At 43.5% G+C, this 21,768-nt stretch overlaps 1 protein-coding gene across 1 annotated transcript; it reads right to left on the bottom strand.

The window, feature by feature from the left end:
• Position 1: 1 nt before the first annotated feature.
• Positions 2 to 20,962, bottom strand: HEATR9 (HEAT repeat containing 9). The gene is made up of 16 exons (XM_035099030.3): positions 20,866 to 20,962; positions 19,584 to 19,633; positions 17,652 to 17,821; positions 15,574 to 15,670; positions 14,968 to 15,024; positions 13,202 to 13,258; positions 12,210 to 12,270; positions 11,023 to 11,153; positions 10,710 to 10,898; positions 9,555 to 9,647; positions 7,661 to 7,780; positions 7,093 to 7,166; positions 3,925 to 3,976; positions 1,237 to 1,323; positions 1,040 to 1,131; positions 2 to 272 (listed from the first exon to the last, which is right to left on the bottom strand). The coding sequence occupies exons 1-16, from the start codon at positions 20,960 to 20,962 to the stop codon at positions 188 to 190; spliced, it is 1,512 nt and encodes a 503-aa protein (XP_034954921.2). The 3' UTR covers positions 2 to 187.
• Between the last annotated feature and the right edge of the window lie 806 nt (positions 20,963 to 21,768).

Below are 21,768 nucleotides of genomic sequence, written 5' to 3'. Positions count from 1 at the left end.
TGGTCTGAAAATCTGCCATCAACTTAACTTGTGAGATGCCCGCGACTGCTGAAGAACTGCGCTCTTGTGAATAGGCCTGCTCAGATATATTCTCACACACTTTGCCACTGGAAAACCAAAGGCGATGTTTTATTCCATCTGCCTCGCCTTGATTCTGCTCCCGCAATCCGAAAAGAAAGAAGTCATCTCAGTAGATTTTGAAGGAGTGGAGCATATACTCTTTCTGGGTACTAGAGACCTTATCAAATGACTCCAAGGCTCTGGAACATTCTCTGCGGAGGAGGAGGGAGAGCCAGGGAGAAAGCAAAAGAAAAGGAAGGTGAACCAAGACTCTCTTTTGGGGGGGGACACATATTTTTGAATCCGTTAATAGGATTATCCTGCCAGTTGGTAAATTACCTACCCCCAGAGAACACTCCCCCCCCCTGCAATGTTCACTTGCCGTTGTAGCATTTTGCATGGGAAACCTGATGCTGAACTAGGAATCCCCATGTCAGAAATTCAAGTGCCCAGTTCCAGGACCCCAAGAGACATATTTTCAGCACACTCCATTTGCACCTGTGACTCCTTGTTATGTCCGCCACATCCACACATACAAATTCTCTATAAGCTAAGTCGCTTTCAAACCAGCTGTGACTCCAGCTTGCAATGGGCATTGAACTGGCAGCCTGAGGTCTACCACCAGTCAGCTCAAGCCAAAGGAGGAAACTGCAGGAAGGACCAGACAAGGAAATCTCCGTTCAGCGAGATGTACAGACAGCTAAGGATGCTTCCTGGCTTATAAGAAGCTCCCTGATCAAGCTTGCCGAAGGTTCTGAGCAACTAAGAAACCTACTCTAGCTGGTCACAGACTGCCTCTGCTTCAACTTCAGCTTTACAGGGCTGCTTCTGGGATTTTTACCCCTCACCACTTATTCCCTTGTCCCTGCCTCTTAGGAGATTGCTGCTCTGATACAGCCTTCCAACAGACCTTCTGCTCCCAGGGAGATTCATCAGACATGGCTTTACCTTATTGTGCATCCCTTAATGCGCATCGTACCTGGCGAGAATCCCTTTTGTCTGTGCTTTCTTCAGAAGGCTCTTCCGTACATACGCGTTGTCCATCCCCAGAGTGGAAAATGTCCTGACAACCTGCGAGGAGGTTGTGGGGAGACACCCAATTTACTGATCAGCGAAAGAGACACAGGCAAGCAGCACAGAAGGTTCCATCCTACACTGAAGTGCTCTGGTACCAACCTGGATGCGGACATCCTCACAGGTGTCTAGCTCCAGCATTTCCAACAGGGCAAAGAACAAATTCTTATTGCGAATGCCAAGGGCACCCTAGTAAGAGGCAGAGGAGCGAAGTGTCACTTATATAAAGCAAAACAAGATGCAGAAAGGTTCCCATTTTCAAATTGGCATTTTATTCTTTTTTAAAAAAATATTTATACTTTTCACATATATACATTTCACTGATTTTACAATCATCTTGACATTTTAAAACTTGACTTCCTTCCCCCTCTTTCTGCGGTTCCTTTAATTTATTTTTAATATGTTCTGCATATCCAAATTAACTTAACTTACTCATTTATTTATCTTCTTTAAATATATATTTTATTCTTAATGGTGTGCCACAATATTTAATCTGGCCATCATTTCATGATCAGAGAGCACTTTTCTTCTCACAATAATAGATGGACATGTATTTTTTTTTAAAAAAAAAATTATATACAGTGGTACCTCAGGTTAAGAACTTAATTCGTTCTGGAGGTCCGCTCTTAACCTGAAACTGTTCTTAACCTGAGGTACCACTTTAGCTAATGGGGCCTCCCGCCGCCACACGGTTTCTGTTCTCATCCTGAAGCAAAGTTCTTAACCCGAGGTACTATTTCTGGGTTAGCAGAGTCTGTAACCTGAAGCGTCTGTAACCTGATGCGTCTGTAACCTGAAGCATCTGTAACCCGAGGTACCACTGTACTGCCCCATACCCAGAGGTCTCAGTGCCACATGTATCTGAGGAGCTTCGTTTCCCTAAGCGAATCTACACACAAATGTAGTGTAGTGTTAAGGGTACAGGAAGTGTTAAGGGTAAACAAACAGAATTAAATATGGACAAGACAGAACTGCTATTGGTCAGGAAGCCTACCATTCCATTGGATAGGATGTCGACCTAAAAGCTTGGGAGTATTCCTGGACCAGGCCCTATTATAAGATACTTTGGCCCAATAGTGTTTTGTCCACCTTCAGCCGGTGCTCCAGTGATGCTCATTCCTAGTACAGTCAGACTGGCTGATTCTAATTGTGCAGCCTGAATTTGTTGCTATGTGACTGAATACCAAAAAGAGTGACAGTCTGGAAGTGCCTATGTGCCTTGTAAGTATTTCTGAAGGTTCTCCAGAGCTTTAGGCCCAATAATTTATTGGGAAAGGCAGAACCAGCCACATCCACTCATGCCTTGGTCATACAGCTCACTTCCAAATTAGACAACTTCAAAATGCTCTGAGTTCCTGCCCATGAAAAGTGTTCGGAAACCTCAGCTGGTGCAAAATGTAGCTGTCAAGAAGGTTGGCTGGCATCAGTTTTGCGGAGTATATCACACTCTGGTGTTATGTGAGTTGCTCCAGCTTCTCATTCGAAGTTCTGGTTATTAACAACAAAGCCCCAAATAGCTTGGGACCAGGAATCTCTGAGTTTGCACATGTTCGCCACTGGAGACCATGTTCTGCGCCCCTTTGCCTTCGGAGCAGCCTTCCCCAGCCTGGCACCTTCCAGGTTTCTGGGCTACATACGACTCCCATCAGCTCCAGCCAATAGTCAGGAGTGGTGAGAATTGCAGTGCAAACCAGTTGGATGGCACCAGGTTGGCGAAAGGTGATCCAGAGACTTGGCTGTCTGGGGCATGTGGGGCTTAGGAATGTGATGGTTATAGGCTTCCCTCCCTTGGGAAGTCCAGCCAGTTTCTTTTCCCTTGACCTTCAGGTGAAGACATTCTGGGGCTCTGGGATTATCATAACAGTTTAATCCCAAGGGCAAGCATGCAGCTTGTTTAGTGGTTTAGTCGTGTCCGACTCTTTGTGACCCTATGGACCAGAGCACGCCAGGCTCTCCCGTCTTCCACTGCCTCCTGCAGTTTGGTCAGTCTCATGTTGGTAGCTTCGAGAACACTATCCAACCATCTCGTCCTCTGTCGTCCCCTTCTCCTTGTGTCCTCCATCTTTCCCAACATCAGGGTCTTTTCCAGGGAGTCTTCTCTTCTCATGAGGTGGCCAAAGTATTGGAGCCTCAGCTTCAGGATCTGTCCTTCCAGTGAGTACTCAGGGCTGATTTCCTTAAGAATGGATAGGTTTGATCTTCTTGCAGTCCATGGGACTCTCAAGAGTCTCCTCCAGCACCATAATTCAAAAGCATCAATTCTTTGACAATCAGCCTTCTTTATGGTCCAGCTCTCACTTCCATACATCACTAGTAAGCATGCAACTTACTATGGGCAATATCTGATTTGTGTCTCTTTGCTGAAGGACGTCAGCAGAGTGGGGAGGGGGAGGTGATTTTTGGCAATTCCCCTGGAAGGTTCCAAATCCTCTGCTGCACATGGGGGATGCAATGGGGGAGAGGAGAAATTGCTGGAAACAGCCTTCCTTCTTATTCAGCTGATGGATATCTTCCATCAGCCGAGTTTCTCCAGTTGAGCACCAATCTGTGTATCCTTGCATACAGTGCTTTCCACCCTAGAAAAATAGGTGCCAGTGCTCACCATGAAGTTGTTACAATAAGTGACACACTTTTTAACAACAAAAAGAGGCGCCAGTATTGCGTACCCTTGAGTGCCCCCTGAAAAAAGCACTGCTTGCATCATCATCATCATCATCATCATCATGTCCATTTGGTGATTGCAAGCTGACAGCTCCAAGGCTATGTGATTAAACATGAAGTGCGACTTACTAATGCAATCACAGCCTTCTTTCGGATCTCATCTTTGTCATCCCTTAGCTGCCTATGGACAAAAAGGAAGCATTTACTGACATTTCAGAGGAGGAGAAGAAAAATGTTCATATCCATGAGATTCCCCCCTCCCCCTAAAAAGAGATATTGGTTCCACTGTGATATTATTTCTCAACAATCTGAAAGAACCCTTTTCAAATATGCCCTTCTCAGTTCAACCAAAGTGATATCCCCCTGATGCATATTTACAAACTGCCCATACCTGAATGAGAGATGCCAGAGAATAAGACTTATTTGGGAATGAATTAGTGAGGTTTAGTTCTCAGTAAACATGCATAGGATCAGGTTACAAGGCTGTGTACAGATGGATGTTTTTTGGGGGGTTGGGGGGGGACAACAGCAACAAGTGTCCTATTTCATGGTTTCCTTTGCACTAGCCTTGAATCAACTTAATCTCAGGGTCTTGGGTTCAAGTCCCATGTTGGGCAAAAAGATTCCCGCATTGTAGGGTGTTGGACTAGATGACCCTCATGGTCCCTTCCAGCTCTATGATTCTGATCTTGTGAACAGCAGTAGTTTACAGTGCAATGCTCGCCAAGGGCTTGTTCACACTTCTGCTTGTGTCATGCCTAGAAAGCATGGGTTCCAAGCAGTTTCCCCCTTGCCCTGCTCCTTTCCCAGGAAAACCCCACTCTTTAGCAGTAGGTGGGAACAAATGGGAATCTGGGGGAAACCCAAATTGCTGCCTGCTCCAGTTGAGTGCTAAAAAGCAGCTTCCCCTGGGGGAGGAGCAGCTGAGACACAAGAGGCAGTGTGGATAACCCACGTGCCTTCTCAGATGTAAATCCTATTGAATTCAATGTGGCTTAGTCCTAAATATGTGGGGTTAAGACTGGAACCCCAGTAACTCTCCAAATATAATGGATGGGGGCAGAGCCTTGTTGCTGGCCTAAAGAGTCCTGTTTGATCTGTTTTGTTTTTCCCCCTAATTCCTCTGGCCTAGTATATTTCAACCCCTTACAGAAAAATTGGTACTTCCCCTCCTCTATTTTTATTTTGCTTCAGGAGCACATATGTGGCAAACCACCCATCCTTTCACATAGCTTGACTATATGGCAAAATCACCCATTGCAATAAACATATTTTCTTTAAAGCATGTTTGAGCTGATAAAGCGGCCATGGGACTCCAATCCGGAATATAACTAGAGTGCGGGTTCACACCAATGTCTTGCCAAATTTCATGTGTCATGGGTTGAAAGGAAGTTGAATGTAGCCGTCAGGTTCCCCTCCATCACTTCAGTTCTGTGCAAGCAAGCCTCAGGACCAGTCCTACTTGTTTTCTGTTTAATAAATGTGCTCTAGGAGTCTGCTGTGGCGCATGGTTAACACAAGAGGTTTTCAGTCATATGAAAAGATGTATACCTGAAGGAGCGTCTCCACCCCCCTTGTTCAGCCCAGACACTGAGGTACCTTATGGTGGTTCCCTTACTGCAAGAAGCGAAGTTACATGGAACCAGGCAGGTGGCCTTCTCAGTAGTGGCACCTGCCCTGTGATACGCTCTCCCATCAGATGTCAAGAGAATAAACAACTACCTGACATTTAGAAGGCATCTGAAGGCAGCCCTGTTTAGGGAAGTTTTTAATGTTTGAAGTTTTATTCTGTTTTTAATATTCTGTTGGGAGCTGCCCAGAGTGGCTGGGGAAACCCAGCTGGATGGGCATGGTATTATTATTATTATTATTATTATTATTATTACAGAATTTTTATTATTACCACCACCAATATTCAGATCATGCTTCAGTAGGGTAGCTTTGGCTCCCCCCCCCCTAGATTAAAGCACTACAAAAAGCTGCTAAACTAGTTTGAGCAGAGACCACAGTGAGTCAAGATTATTTTTAAAATAAATAAATAAATAAGTGTGTGTGTGTGTGTGTGTGTGTGTGTGTGTGTGTGTGTGTACTGAAGAAACGATAGCTCTACAACAGGGGTCAGCAAACCTTTTCAGCAGGGGGCCGGTCCACTGTCCCTCAGACCTTGTAGGGGGCCGGACTAGAGATGCATTTTAAATAAAAGGACACATTCTACTCATGTAAAAACATGCTGATTGCCGGAACGTCCGCAGGACGGATTAAGGAGGTGATTGGGCTGCATCCGGCCCCCGGGCCTTAGTTTGGGACCCCTGTTTAAGCCACTTTGTGGCCTATTCCAGCAGCTATTCCAGCCAAGGATTTTTGTTTTCCAGAAAAGCCCAGTGGTCCTCACAACCCATGCCTCTCCTCCTCCAGGGAGATTCCTCCTCTGACTCTGAATGAGACTCAGCGTCTACCTTTCCTTCCCAAGGGCAGAGGAAGGAGGGGGTGGGGGGGCGGTCCACCCCGGGTGTCACCACTGAGGGGGGTGACAAAATGCCAGGCGGCACTCACCGCGGGGCCTGCAGCGCGCCCGAGCCACACTTCTCTCCTGGGAGTAACGCGGTGGCTTAGGTGCCCGCAGGCTCCACGCTGCCCCAAACAGTCCGCTCACCGCCTCCCCCTCAGTAGTAGGGCGGCTGAGTGGGAGGAGGCAGGCAGACTCCTCAGAGGCCCTGCAGACTGTCCTGCCCCGGCTCGGCTGGCCCCACAGCTGGCCCCTGGGCACCCCACGCACCCGTTCGGCTTGCTCCACTGCTGCTCCTTCCCACTAGGAATTGCCTTTAAAGGTGTATAAGTCCTGCAGTAACTTTCTTATAATATTTTTTTTAAAACTCTCTAATAATTATCTGTATGCAGCTTAAGACAATTTGAGATTTCATGACCCTTAAGAATGTGGATTCTAGTCCATGAAATTACGGTTCAAATGCTGGGTTCTGTAACATGTGTGGGCAGGTGAAGCCCCATAGCTCCTTTTGCACCCAGACTGCATACACATTATGCAATTAAAGCATCCACTTCCAGAATCCTGGGACTGTAGATTAGCACACGGAGAGCTACAATTTCCAGAACCCTTAACAAAAATCCAGTTCCCAGGTTTTTGGGGAGGGGGGAAATGTGCTTCTACAGGGTGTACACAGCCTCACACCAGGTGGCACTTTCTGTGGTTTGACCCCTGCAGTTGAGAAGTATGAAATTTGCACCTTTGAAGGAAAAAATGGAATATACATTGAATTGTTGCCTTATCTTGCAGCTTACTTCTCCACTATTTCCCAGACTCGCTTCTTTATGTTCAGTTCTTCAACAGTTGTGGCAACAGCCTGCCTCACAACCTGGGTGAAGGATGAGACACAAACCTGATATTGGCATCTAGGAATTCTGCTTTTATACCTATTGTTTCCTTGAACCAACACCATTAACCATAGTTTCTCAGTTTGAATTCTGTGGATAACTCAGGCTGTGTACACATTGCTGTTTACTTCTACCCCAGTGTGCTCCTGCTCCCACCACTGGCATTTGAAGCAGAGTGCACATTGTATTAGCCAAGATCCATATGTATCCTGTAGTTTCTTGAGAAATACTTGTGCGTGATGCACTTGCCCTCAAACTAGCTTCCATATGATTAAAAAACATAAGCTGCGGCTAAGCTGAGGTGTGTACATTTTTGACATCCGTTGCTTAGGCGCAGATGGCATCTGAGCTGAATAGGACATGATGGAGAACTAGAGAATTTGGGCATTTTAAAAGGCAAGGCAGAACTGTATTATAAAGCCTAGTTCGCAAAACTGAAAAACCAAAGGAACAGCTTTGAAAAGTTCAACATCACCAGAAAAGGTTCCTCGGACAACTTCTCCAGAAGCACATTGAACACCTCCTCCTCCAAGCCTTCCTCTTGGATGATTTCGAGCCCTATGGTGGCCAGCAGATTTGCAGCATCAACGCGATGCTGAGGGTAAAGAGGCAAAAAAGAGAACATGAGCTATCCATTTAACAAACATCATGTGCTTGTGGTATTTCAACAAGCTGTCCCTTCAACCTGCTCTTCATCCTGCCCCAGTAGGACTGCCACTCTTTCTTCCACTATTCACCACTCCCCATCACTTCTTTTCTAATTATGTTTTACTGATTTTCAAAGCTTACAAAAGCTGTTACAACACAAAGAAGCAGAAACTTAAAGAGGTAAACAAAAGAAACTTCATAGGATACAGGAAAAGCTAAAAGCTTTTGTCCAGAATACTGCTCCAAAGGCACGCATCGTCAAAGGCAGGCAAGATCCATGTTATTTTGTGCTCATATAAGAAATAAAAATCTGCTTTCTTATTTATTTTTTCCTTCCAACTCCAAAGACAGTTTCCCCACACCATCTCATCTTCTCAAGCTGCATCCACAACACGGACAAAACTTTTAAACTGCTGAGAACATGAACGAATGGAACAATGGAAGACGGGAAATCCAGTGGCAGGAAGTCCTTGAAAAAATAATAATACAATACTTGTATCTCAATCCCATGCATATTGTTCTAAGAAACAAACCTGATTGTTCTCAGAAACAAATCTCTAATTGAGGGTGCATAAAGATGGTGGTCTTAGCTCTTTCTGCACTTTGCATAGATCACAATTCTTGCGGAATCAAATGCAAACCCTTGATTCAGTAATGTATCTTGGGCTGTTCCCACAACATTCTAAGAAGGTGATTTCAAGTTCAGCAGGGATTCTATTAGACTAAATATGCCCCGTTGTTGTTGTTTAAAAAGGAAATCATGTTCAAGGAGTTCTTGGAGAAGCACTAGCCTAAAGATCTGGAGAATGCAAAGATGCTTGGTGCCCTGGAAAAATCCTCATGTACTAACAGCAAGTGAAGTTGCACAGATCCAATTATAACACCAGCACCAAGACTTCTAGATGTAGAACTGAACTGAGCAGTTTCTGGAAAAATAGAAGCATGGCGTTTCAGCCTAAAGCAGGGTTGAGAAATCTGTGGGGTCCCTCCAGATGTTGTTAGACTACAGCTGCCATAATCCTTGACCATTGGCCATGCTGTTGAGGTTGATGCGAGCTGAACATCTGGAGGGCCAACCGTTTCCCATCCCTGGTTTAAATCTGCCTCAGACTGACATTCTAACAGCATTGCCACTAGCGATGTTAGTATGTTGTAGCAAAAACCATAAGGTCTTGTAACTTAACTTAAAAACTAACACATGTGTTATGGATGAAGTAGACTCTAGCCCAGAAAAGCTTGTGCCATGATATATTTGTTAGCTTTGAGGGGCTACAAGTCTCCTTGTTGCTTTTGTGATAGCAGCAGCATTGCCCCTATCTCCTGACATTTCAGTAGAGATAACACACACATTTCTGAGGCCATTCCATTGAGATTATTATTTCAAATGATCCAGAACTGAGCAGGAAAAACAATCCCTGAAGCACAGACCCTTGGGAAGGGGTGCCATTGAACCCACAGGAACTTATTTCTGAGTAGATATAGATAAATAAAATCATTCTGTAAAATAGCTAAACAGAGAGAGAGAGAAGCTCAGACAAAACTATATCCTAGCAAAGGACCTATTCAGCCAAATTCATCCATGAAAAAGCATGTAGAGAGAAAATAGTAAGCAAACTTTTGGATCCATGGACGAGCAAGATAGTGGGAGAGAAATTCAGCCAAAATTGAGATACTGGCTCAATACACCACAGAAAGGGTTCTAAAGAACAAAATTTGCTCACCTTGTACAAAGGAGAACGCTGAAGCTGGTCAATAACAGTTTTGATAACTACAGGGTCCACTATGGCCATTTGCTTTACCAGCATGACCAAAGCCTAGAAGAGGAAGACATGGATGGAGAGAGTGCATGTGTTCAAAGTGGGGTAAGGTGTGGGGAGACGAAGACAATTTGGGCTTCATGCCAAGAAGTCTCGTTTAACTAGATAATATTAAAGGTAGCATTGAAATAATACAACAGTTCCTGAACCACTCCTGACAAACTGTAGGAAAGGAGATCCCAAAACGACTTTATGCAATTGCCCAACTCATCTCCCAACAGCGTATTAGGAATCTGATCTTCTTCAGTTTCAACTGAATCCTAAAGTTGTGTCTTTTTCTTCTTGCCTTTTCTTTAGAAAACAAACAAACCAGGTTTTTAAAAAATGAGCTTCTAGCCTCCATGGAGAATATGCAAATGTACAAAAAATGATAAATGGTCAATGAGGTATTAGAAAAAGCTAAGCACCCCATCGCCATAGCTCTATAGCAGTGTTTTCCAAACTTGGGTCTCCAGCTGTTTTCAGTCTACAATTCCCATCATCCCTGACCACTGGTCTTGCTTGGTAGGGATGGTGGATGGTAGTCCACAAACAATTGGAGACCCAAGTCTAGGAAACACTGCTCTACAGCCTAAATCTGATTCCCTCCTCTCGCACTGACTCCTGTGCCACAGCTGCTTTTATCTCTGTTGTTGTAGTTTAAGGAAGATCGAGCCCCGCGTCTCCCAATGCCTTGACTCGTTCAGTTTACGCAAAGGTCTTCGTCCACTATTGGGTGCAGCCACAGTACAGACCTGAGCTAAATGTTCTTGATTATGGCTATTCCTGTGCATGGCAGATTCCTCCCATCTTAGGGCCATGACTAGCTAAGGAAAAGGGAAGCAAACTGGGGAAGGTGGCTGATAAATGTGCATTTTTATATTCTCTTAAATAGGGGGAATGAGCAACAACTGCAACTTTGCCCTTTGCCCTGTGAGAAGGCAGAAAGCATAACAAGTTTTGTTTCTCCTTTCCCCTGTGAGACCTGGGGCAAATATTTCTCGGGGACTCACTTCACAGAGATATTCGGACCACAAAGCACAACTCAGATCTCTCGGTCCATTTATGTAACAGCCCCACCTGAATTTTTCTCTTACAGTCGTCCTGGGACAAGCACATAAACATAGCCTCTTGTGCGATTTGATTGTACTTGTCCAGGTACCCTAAGCAAAGGGCTGCATCAAATGATACGCTGTCCAAGGGATCTTGTAGGTTCACCAACCGTCGCAGATTTCGGATTAAACTGGACCGGGCACCTATCCAATACCACTAGGGAAAGAGAGCAGCTACATTAGGTGCAACAGTGACCTGAAAGCTGTTTAAATAGGCCCAGAAAGAGAAGAAACTGGTAGAGCACATGTCTATCAGTAATACAGCCCCCCCCCCATATTACCTCAAGTTCAGGTGTCATTGACCAAGCCTGCAGGGCTACCTTCAACGCACTCAGTGTATCTTCTCTCCGATTCAGACTCGCATCCTTTAGGTGTCTAATTAGCATTTTCACTACAGAGGTATCTAGGCAACCTGCTCCAGAGAATCAAGAGGCAGTGATCAAAGGGGAAAGCAAAACTCCTAGGAATTTTTATTTAATTACCGGCAGTATTTGCCACCCCTTAACTGAAGTTCTCTGCGGGCATACATAAACATATTCAAAATAAAATGCAAAGCAATAAAAATACAATTAGAGCAAAGATAAACAAATAAATTCAAGCACAAGAGTTCAGTGACAATGGAGGGTAAGCACATTACAAGGCAAAACAATTCTGAGGATATATTATAGACAGAATATCCCCCCCCCCTTTAAAAGCAGAAATACCAAACCGACACCTGCTTGCCAGCTTGAGAGGATGGATGTTGATCTCTTTAGCAAACAAAAAGTGAAAGTAAGCTGCTTATTATTATTACAGTATTATTATTATTGGTTATTAATACTTCAGATATTCCAGGCTGAGCTGCGGTATCCAAAAGAAGTTTGTAAGGCTGAGCCTTGGCTCAAATCTTGCTTACAGATGTGATTTCAGTCTTCAAAGGCATTCTAAAAAAGATCACTGGGCAATTTGCAGCCTGTGTGTTTATCTGAAAACAAATTCTACTAATTTCAGTTGGACTTGCTTCCAGTCCAAAGATTCTTTCCGTAATTTCACTCTGAAGTCCATCAGGAAATAGAAGTCTCCAATTCAATCAAAGTCCACGTGTGTCTAAAAAATTGGCCTGGCATTCTAAGCTATCAAAACATTCAAATTCAACAGAAAGTCATCTGAAACATCAGCTCACACAGGAATCTCAAATGGCTATACCCCTGTAACAGAGTGGACCGGAAGTCACCTTTTACAATTCTGCCACAAGCGTGATACACGAGGATTGCTATAAATGCACCAAAGAACATTCCTCTGTGAGTAATAACAGAAGATTAGCCACACCAGAAGGAAGAAGGAAGAAAAGAGCTCACTCTGGTTTGTTTTTCTGTCCAAACCGGGGCACGGTCAACGCTAACCATGGCTGTCCAAACAAGTTGGCTTCAAGCTGTGCTGAACGATCTTGTGTTGTGTAGATAATGATCAGAGGCGAAATGTCACTCACCTAGCAAAGCCAGCGACCGTGCTGCTTCATACTGCATAGGCAGGCTGTTGCATTCCTGCAACTGAGAGAATAAGTACTAATGGCAGGCCAGCTGGAAACCACTTATACATGCATGGACATCTAACCATATCACAGGTGCACAGAACCTTGGAAAGGTTCGAAAGACCAAAGCCAAGCACCCTGCCTGTCGACTCACCAGGCCACCGCTCAATCCAAGATTGTATATATACCATAAGCACAGAGGAGGCACGTGAAAAGCAAATACCTATAAATTAATTGTGAAAAGTCATATGCTGCAAATTCCCTCCAGCTCCAACAAGTTCTTAATATGGTAGGAAAATTTTCCCTAGTAATAACTATGGTGAGTCTTGCTCCAGTCTACAGTTACAAGGGGCTCTATATTTAACCTCAGAAGAGTCACACACATACCCATTTCCTTTGTGGGCTATGTCATTGCCAATGGTTAGATATGATGAATTAGCAGGGCCTAACTAGATGTTAGGGTGTAACAGGAGATGTAGGGCTGCCACTGACCCACATCTCCCCATGTGTATCCCCAGAAACAGATGCCCACATTCAAGAGTTCCCTGCTCCTACCTACATGTAGCAGTTTGTGAACTGGCATGGTGTGTGTGTGTGTCACACAATTACATTCCCATCACACCTCTCCCTCCCAGATGCTACTGAGTATGAGGGAGATTCACACCAGCACTAGCCAAATGCCCCATTTAGTATCTATGTATGTATATTCCTGTGTATAAGACTACTTTTTAACCCAGGAAAATCTTCTCAAAAGTCGGGGGTCGTCTTATATGCCGGGTCGCATTTCTTATACGGCGAGTATATCCCAAACTCTATATTTTAACTGGAAAAGTTGGGGGTCATCTTATACGCCCAGTCGTCTTATACGCCGGAATATACAGCAGTTAGAAACTGAAAAATCTGCAAATGCCCATCACAAGATGGCAACAGTCCATGGGGATTCTACTTACAGTATTAAAAAGTGCAGATTTGACAGATTCCTCAGCAATCCCAAGGTGTCCAAGGGCCTAGAAAGACAGGCAGAGAAATCAGAATAATCACTAGGGCGGCCTCTCCCAATTTCTGCCGGAAACTGCAGAGAGATTTGTTTCTGTCTTGAAAAATATAAATGCACTACAAACTACAAGACTGCTTTCTGAAGAGGCTTTGAAAAGGCACACAGCTGACCCGCACTCAATTGCTTTCTTTGGTCCACCACATCTTTGAACAAGTTGAGCTGTTCCCATCCACCTGGAACAAGTACAAGGTAAGACAAGTTGCCACTTCGACGTTTCCTGCTTTAGCTGAAAGGACTTCTGGGGAAGCACAACATGGGCAGCGAGTTGAGAGGCCAGCAAAACCTTTTCTCTGTTTCTGCTGCCTCACTTCTATAACTTAACAGAGTTTAAAGAAGCAAACACACAATTAACAGTGGCTTTACCAGATGTTACCACGCCCACATCGACGGTTGAGTGTAACACGCAAAACATGGCCAATAGATGAAGGTCCTTGCTTCCCCAATAATGGTCTTTGCCACTTCTGTATTCCTCCAAATCGGTTTTCCGAACATGGCCCAGAATTTAAAAAATAAATAAGCATCCCTAAGGTACGCAAACCTCTATATAGCAGGAAAAAGGTTAATAGGAATCTGCGTTATACTAAGTTGGACCATTGGTCCATCTAGCTCAGTATTTTCTATACTGATCAGTAGCAGTTTTCTGGGGTTTCAAAGAGGCATAGCTGCCAAGTTATCCCTTTTTTAAAGGGATTTTCCCTTATGCTGAATAGGCTTCCTCGCGAGAAAAGGGAAAACTTGGCAGCTATGCAAAGAGGAGACATTCTGAGTCTTTCCTGGAGATGAGAAGGACTGAACTTGGGAGCTTCTGCAGATTCGTTGTCAATGAGCAATGGCCCTTCCCTAGAAGGTCTATGCATTTGATAGGCACATGGATCTGAATCCTTATATGGGACCGTAGCGTCTTTCCATGGGAAATACAGTGGTACCTTGGTTTTCGAGCGTCTCAGAAGCCGAACGTTTCGGTTTTCGAATGCCGAAAACCCAGAAGTAATTGCTTCCGTTTCCAAACGAGCCTCGGAAGTCGAATAGCTTCCGCTGTGTGTTTTCCAATTTTTTCCAACTGAACTTACAACCAGCCCTTTGCACCTCGGTTTTCGAACGTTTCGGAAGTCGAACGGTCTTCCGGAATGGATTACGTTCGAGAACCGAGGTACCACTGTAATTCCTTACCTCTAATGTAAAAAGGAAGAGTCTGCTGGATCAGGCCAATAACCCATCTTGTCCAGCATCCTGTTCTCAAAGAGGCCATACACATCCTCATGATTGAGCACATGAGCAATCTCCCAGCAACTGATACTCAGAAGCATACTGTGTCTGACTGGGGAGACAAAGCACAGCCATGATAGCTAGCAGCCCTTGGTTGCCTTATCCTGCACAAATTTATCTAATTCTCTTTTAAAGTCATCCAAGCTGGTGGCCATCATCAGTGAGTTTAACCAGTAAAAGGACTTAATCTGCAATATAGTCTCTGACCTGGAATCTTGGCATGCTTTTAAAATTCTGATAATCATAGCTTTTTCCTTTTTGTTGTGCTTCTTTTAAAAGCAGATATATCTCATATATTAAAGGAAATCTGGAAGGGGAGAACAACAACAACCACAAGCCTTTTGAAAGGCTTTGCCGAGTTCAAAAGAAACAGATAAGAAGTCTTAACTTTACCTGAGCTGCATAGAGTTGCTGAAGTTCCAAAGGAGAATCTAAATAGTTTATGAGAGCCTGCAAGCACACAAAATAAAAATAATACACAAACACACACAGCTGTATTAAAAGCGTTAAAATTCCTATGATGTATTACAGCTCTCTTGTAAATGGTGCTGAAAAGCTTTTGCCAGCTTGCTTTGCCTGGCTAGCCACACTGTTAAGTCCCACTAAGGGCAGTGAGTTTAAATTTATTATCTTCTAGTGCCAATTAGGGAGATAAAGAGTGAGTGAGTACACCTCTGTCATGGATTGTGTGACATTAACCATTGCCTCTTTGCCTCAGTCCCGCACCTGTAAAATGGAAATAATAGTGACAATTCATAATGCATAGGATTGTTGCGATGGTAGAAAATAAATAAAAGGGCTGTCTTAGTGATAGGTAGTAAAGTCCCACTGACAGTAGTGAGCTCAGCTGGGGTGCCCCTGAGAGGCCGGCACCCTGACGCAACACACCACTAAGCCCTGTGGGAAAGACGGCTCTGCATGCAACAATTAATCTAAAATAATTCTTAAATCTGTTCATGGCAGATGCCATGTTGCAAATCATAACCTTTGGCTTCTGACCTTGAGCCTTTCTGGATTCAAATTTTCCTTCTCAGTGAAGCTCTCTTTCTCTTTAATCCTCGCAAACTTGATATACTTCGAGAGGGAAAAGTCAGACCTGAGCAAGAGAAAAGACACCACTGTTTAAATTTTGGTTAATGCAATTGCTGAGAGCGTTAGCACTGCAGGCATAAAAACAAGCAAAGGAATCTAGTGCAATACAAATCCACACTGTACAAGAAAGTCCTTTAATTAAGCTGGGGAGATGCAGTTTTTTCATTACTTCGATTGTACTACGAAGGCAGAAGATTCTCAAAATGTGGGATAACTCTGATGTTCTTGTCATGCAAACTGTACATGGGAAAGACATATATCCCTGGAAGAGGAAAGAGGCTGTATTAACCAGCCAGAGGGCCTTCTTGGCAGTGGCACCCTCCATGTGGAACACCCTCCCATGAGATGTCAAGGAGATAAATATCTGCACAACTTTTAGAAAACATCTGAAGGCAGCCCTGTGTTGGGGTGTTTTCAATGTTCAACATTTTATTATGTTTTTACAGTGCTTTTTCTGGGGGGTATGCAGTGTTACACATATACCCCTAAACATGTTGTGACTCTAAGTTTGGCCTCATTGAGGGGCAGTATTTCAATATGAGTAAGAAAAAGAGAGTACACCTAAACATTTCTTTTTTAAAAAAAGCACTGTGTTTTTATATGTGCTGGAAGCCACCCAGAGTGGCTAGGGAAACCCAACCAGATGGGCGGGGTATAAATAATAAAAATTATTATTATTATTTCAAAATGTAGTGAATAAATTAACAACTAAGCAAGCCCTGTTGCATTTGGTGGCAACCACTGCATGCCAGCACATGCAAACCACCACGCCAATTAGCCCTAAAGGCAAGTAGGTGCTGTAATAACTGCAGACCCTCCAAGTGTCCCTATTTTCCATTTCACCAATGAAAATAGGGACATCCTAAGTAAAAGTGGGACATTCCAGGATGAAATCAGAAACGGGGATGGCTTCTCTAAATCAGGGACGTCCCTGGAAAATAGGGACACTTGGAAGGTCTGGTATGTAGCTGTTGATTTCCCAAGCTGATGAGACATGAGAGATTGTAAAAACAAACAAAAACAAAAACACAAGTGGCTTGCAAACACCTGGGCAATACTGAACATAGGAAATTTAACTCTGAAAAACACATACAATATAGTTGTATGTGAATCACACACACACACACCGGTGTATTTGGTGCATTAAATAATAAAATTTTGGTGCATTAAATAATAAATTTTTGGTGCATTAAATAATAAAATTTTGGTGCATTAAATAATAAAATTTTGGTGCATTAAATAATAAAATTTTGGTGCATTAAATAATAAATTTTTGGTGCATTAAATAATAAAATTTTGTTCCATTGCTATTCATGTCTGAGAGGCCAGCTGAATCCAAAAGACAGATGAAATCAGTGAGGTGAGTCCCACACAGACAGTTCAATTTGCTCCGCTAAAGGGCAATATAAGCACCTAAAAAGTCTCTGATTGACTCGGTAGATCCAAAGATGAACAATCTGTGATATGCTATTACCACCTACTGGATACTGGAGGAAGCAGACAAACACGGGTGTATGTGAAACTCCCTGTCCAAAGAAGTTAAGATTATTTTCTTTTGTGGGCTTGTTCCTTTCATTATTCTATTAACTTATATTTATAAGACAAACAAGTTGGTCTAAGAGAGAACTTCCATTTTGTTTTGCCAATATATTGCAAATATATTTACTGGATATCTTTACTCAAGTATCTTTCCTGAAGACTACAAAAGGGCCAGAAAATGTGGTGGTGGTACTTTATATTGTGTATTTTGCATTGTTTCCGCATTTGCGCTCTTGCTTGAATTTGCAGTATTGTTTGATCTGCTTTGTGTTCGTTTGGACCAGGCAACCCTATATAGTCCTTGCAAGCCAGCAGGCAGTTTAACACCAGTGTTAGCACCAGCATAGAATAGCCTGAATCCTTTGCGCTCCAATCAGCAAAGCTTGGAGATTTAGCTTAAAGGAGTATTCATTTATTACTTAGAAACTCAGTGTCCTATATTTTACCTTTTCTTCAAGGCCTTTTTCTTCTGCTTTTCCAGCTTCTTCCGATACGGGCATTGCTTCTTCAAGCTAGGTGCATCAGGCTGCTCAACTATTCTGGGCTGGACAAAGGTGACCACAGGCATGAACGTTCTCCACTCTGAAGGAGAACACGGGTAAGTTACACGAGGAATCTGGGGACGAAAAATATTAAAACACTTAAGACTACCACAGGAAAGAAGCAAAGCGATTTTATTGTCAGAAACAGATTTCCCTTAATTAGACACATGTCTGGGAAACACACTTATGGGAAGAATTCAGTGTAGCCCTAAGTGGTGTATGCATGCACACATTGAGACTTCCGTCCCCCCTTCTGTTCTGGAGGTTCCCCCATCCTTTCAGAGAAGATCGAGGGGGTGTGGATGGCTTCAGTCCCATCGCACAAGCAGATCGTGTTCCCCACACACAACCACATTGGAAGCGCCTTCTTTCCCTCAAAGAATTCTGGGGTCTCTGGTCTGTTAAGGGTTGCTGAGTTTAACTCTTTGAAGGGCAAACTACAGTGCCCAGAATTCTTTGAGGGAAAGAAGGTGTTCTTTAATGTGCTTTAAAGTTATAGTGTGTACACAGCCTTAGCCTTTGCTATGGCCACACGCCTCAGAATCCTTATACCAAAGTACAAGACCACTCATTGGCATTTCCCCCCTTCTAACAAATATACAAGGGCGGACTTTGGTAATATGGCGCCCTGAGAAAAGACAAAATTTGGTGCCCCCCTAACTTTGAGTAGGTACCCGTATAAATATAGGCTTTTATTACTATTATTTTTTGTGGTCCCTTGGTTTGGCACTCTGTTCAAGGGAACTGCCTGCATGGCCCTAACTCCAGCGCTGTAAATATTTCAGAATGGTAAGCTTTTCCTTACTCGCCCTGCTTGAATCTGTGGTTCCGTAAGCTCCAAACTGGGCATTCTTCAACAGCAACACACAAATTCTTCACTGAGACCCGAGTCATTCAGTAGAGCCAGCCATACTTAAAAAATGAAAATATGCCTCTGCTATCCTTGTGCGATGTTTTGCCGCATGTTGCAGAACTCACTTCTGTTTATTTTTTTTTAGAAAGCGGCATTCATTATTTGGATGGGGAGGGTATGTGTGGAGGAAAACTGTAAATATTGCCGGTGAGTATGTCTTCCTATGTGGCACATGATTTCTGAAGAACAGCAGCGCCCAGAGTTCCTTCAAGGTTCTGGGATGGGACAAGGTGCAGCAGCAGAAAAGAGGGACAATGTATAAAGAGCATTTGTCATTTGTGTATAATTAATACGCATTCATGCGGTGACTACCATGCCTGGATATAAATACAAATCAAGCTGGTAGAAGCCAAAGAAGCTTAAAACAAAGCAGGCTGGAAACGGTACAGAATACCAACCAGTCCTCTGGTTTCTTAAAACAGGCAAGGCTTGATGCAAGCGGGGAGGCAGTAGATGGGTTAGCAAGCGTGTGCCTATCGCAGGAAAATAATTCTTGGACATGATTGCAGGCACAGCTAGAATTACTATGTATTCCATACATGCACATAGGAAGGTAGGGTATTCAGAACCAGGATTGGAACCAGGTTGCTTCCAAGTGCAATGCTTTATTCCCCGCCTCCCTCCCCAGGAGAAATTGATAGCCATCTGCTTTCATGGAGGGAAGTAAAAAGCTGCTGTGATTGTTCCAAAGCAGTCAAAATCCCTGGTGTCTAGGCTGAGGGTAAGATTTTCAGCCTGTCTACTTTGTTCAGCGCAGAACACAAGAGCCACTGAGAACAGAAGGGGGGGCTGTCTGTCTTATTTACATAGCCCCACCCCTTCATCAGCATAGCTCCACCCTTGGAGCCACTTCATGCCAAGGGTTGGAAAGGATATAACAAAATGGCTTTTACTTATAAGGATCATTGGGCTCCAGCTATGACCTGGTGGACGGAGCTTCTTGGCACCGTGGACCGGACAGGCTTCCCAGTTCCTAAAAGGAGGAAAGCAGAGGAAAGCCCGTCACTAGGCAGAGAAGGATGCTATTTTGTTGGTAGTCAACTTTTTATCTGTTTAACACCAACTTTTTATCTGTTTAACATGTTACAGGACAAAGCAAAACAAAATGAACATTAAATGGTGTTAAAAGTTACAGGACATGCACTGTTGTGTGGGCTCTGCAAAAACAATGTACCTAGAGAAGCAGATATCCTACAATAAACACCCTTCTGGCTAAGGCAGAAATCCTATGTCCACTTAGGGCCAAACTTGAATCATGTGCTTATGAAACATGTTTTTGCCAGTTCTGCTATAAGGGCAAGAGTGGGAGAGAAACTTGTACAGAGGGTGAGAGAAAATTCCATGGGGCTGGGGGGGTAACAAAACTTTCAAGCCCATGTCGATTCCATTCAGGAACTTTACAAATCTGAAAAGTTTGTGGATAACTGTTGCTTGGTATGAGTTGTGGGCAAAAATGAGCCTTACTGAACTACAGTGGCACCTCGAGCTACAAACGCCCCAGGTTGCAAACTCCGCTAACCTGGAAGAGTTACCTCGAGTTGAGAACTTTGCCCCAGGATGAGAACAGAATGCATGTGCCAGCGGCACAGCGGCAGCAGGAGGCTCCATTAGCGAAGGGACACTTCTAGTTAAGAACAGTTTCAGGTTAAGAACGGACCTCTGGAACGAATTAAGTTCGTAACTAGAGGTACCACTGTATTTACACTTCCCAGGCCATATAATTTGTAAACTCAAAGTGTTTTTTTTTAAGAATAACATCACAACTTCATTTTCCTAAAAAAATAATGCTTGTTCCACAAAAGGTTTACAAAGTTCAGCTATTGCAAAAGTTTTTCAGTGTTAATTTTATGCATTTTTTAGAATCACCATGGTATTTAACAATAACATATGTCCTTTAGAGGAGAAATATTGAATTGCAAAATTTTAAATCCCCGTCATCATCCTTGGCTTCACTCAATTTTGTTTATAACACTCTTCCATTTTCTTCTAGTCGTGAGGGTGGGTGTGGGTGGGGAGGGGCCTCACAAGTGGAGTAGCCTAGGGCCTCTCTTCATCTAAATCCAGCCCTGGAGTGCTGGCGAGGAGGAAAGGGACCCACACTTGAAGGGAAGAATCTGTCCTGAAGCCTGGATCTAGCAGCTACCAGTTCACACAATAATAAAGGATATCATCAACATCACATTATTTCCTGAAGTTCTAACTCACCGTTGTCCTGTATTATCTCAATCATGGAGCTCCATGATAACTTTCGAGGCACTTTGATGCCGCAAGTGTTCTCTGGGAGCATTTTTGTCCCACCCATTTTTGTGCCTTTTTACTGCAAGCCTGGCTTTGATCACTTCAGAAATTGATGGAAGACAGATATTTCAGCCAACACCTGGTGGTCCATGAGGACTCATTGTTCCTGAGCTCGGAGTGAGTGATGTCATAAACCACTACTATGATTAGGCCTTTGTTTTACATACCCCAAAGCATACCTCAGAAGTGAGAGTGATTCAATTCCAGGTATTTCTTCAGCCTGATACTGATCATCTCGATCTGTTTCAATATGGTTTCTGACTGGTTTGGGGATCTAAGACTGTCCTTATGGATAGTCTACCCCAGACCCTCCAAGTGTCCCTATTTTCCAAGGACAGTCCTGGATTTACAGAAGCCATATCAATTTCAGATTTGATCCTGGAATATCCCGCTTTTCCTCAGGACGTCCCTATTTTCATGGGAGAAATGTTGGCGGGTATGGAGTTATGTGATGCCCGAGCCAAAGAGATAAGTAACTATACAACCTTTAGAAGACATTAAACATTGATATTTAATGTTTTGTTGTATTTTTTATATATATGTTGGAAGCCACCCAGAGTGGCTGGAGCAACCCAGTCAGATGGGTGGTGTATAAATAATAAAATTTTGTTGTTGAATAGGATGTCCCTATTTCCATTGGAAAAATGTTGGAGGGTATCCCAGAAGCTGGACAGGAGTAGGAGCATCACTGTTGCTTCTGCTGACTCTCTTACCAACTTTCAATACCATTGGCCACTGCATGCTATGAACCTGCAGAGACAGGATTTGAAGGCATTGTTTTATAGTGGTTCCAATCCACCTCAGAGAGTA

The sequence above is a fragment of the Zootoca vivipara genome, chromosome 2 (assembly GCF_965207765.1).
Source record: "Zootoca vivipara chromosome 2, rZooViv2.hap1.1, whole genome shotgun sequence".
Lineage (NCBI taxonomy): Eukaryota > Metazoa > Chordata > Lepidosauria > Squamata > Lacertidae > Zootoca > Zootoca vivipara.
The sequence above is the reverse complement of the archived record's forward strand: the minus strand, read 5'-3'. Positions and strand labels throughout refer to the sequence as shown.

What these genes read in the sequence shown, in the direction of transcription:
- HEATR9 (XM_035099030.3), bottom strand. Translation starts at nt 20,962, where the DNA reads ATGGGTGGGACAAAAATGCTCCCAGAGAACACTTGCGGCATCAAAGTG. An exon ending in CAAGAAGCTCCGTCCACCAG is followed by an intron (nt 17,822 to 19,583) that starts GTCATAGCTGGA and finishes TTTCGTCCCCAG; the next exon opens with ATTCCTCGTGTAACTTACCC. An exon ending in GTCTGGGAAATAGTGGAGAA is followed by an intron (nt 3,977 to 7,092) that starts GTAAGCTGCAAG and finishes TTTTGTCCATAG; the next exon opens with GCAGCTAAGGGATGACAAAG.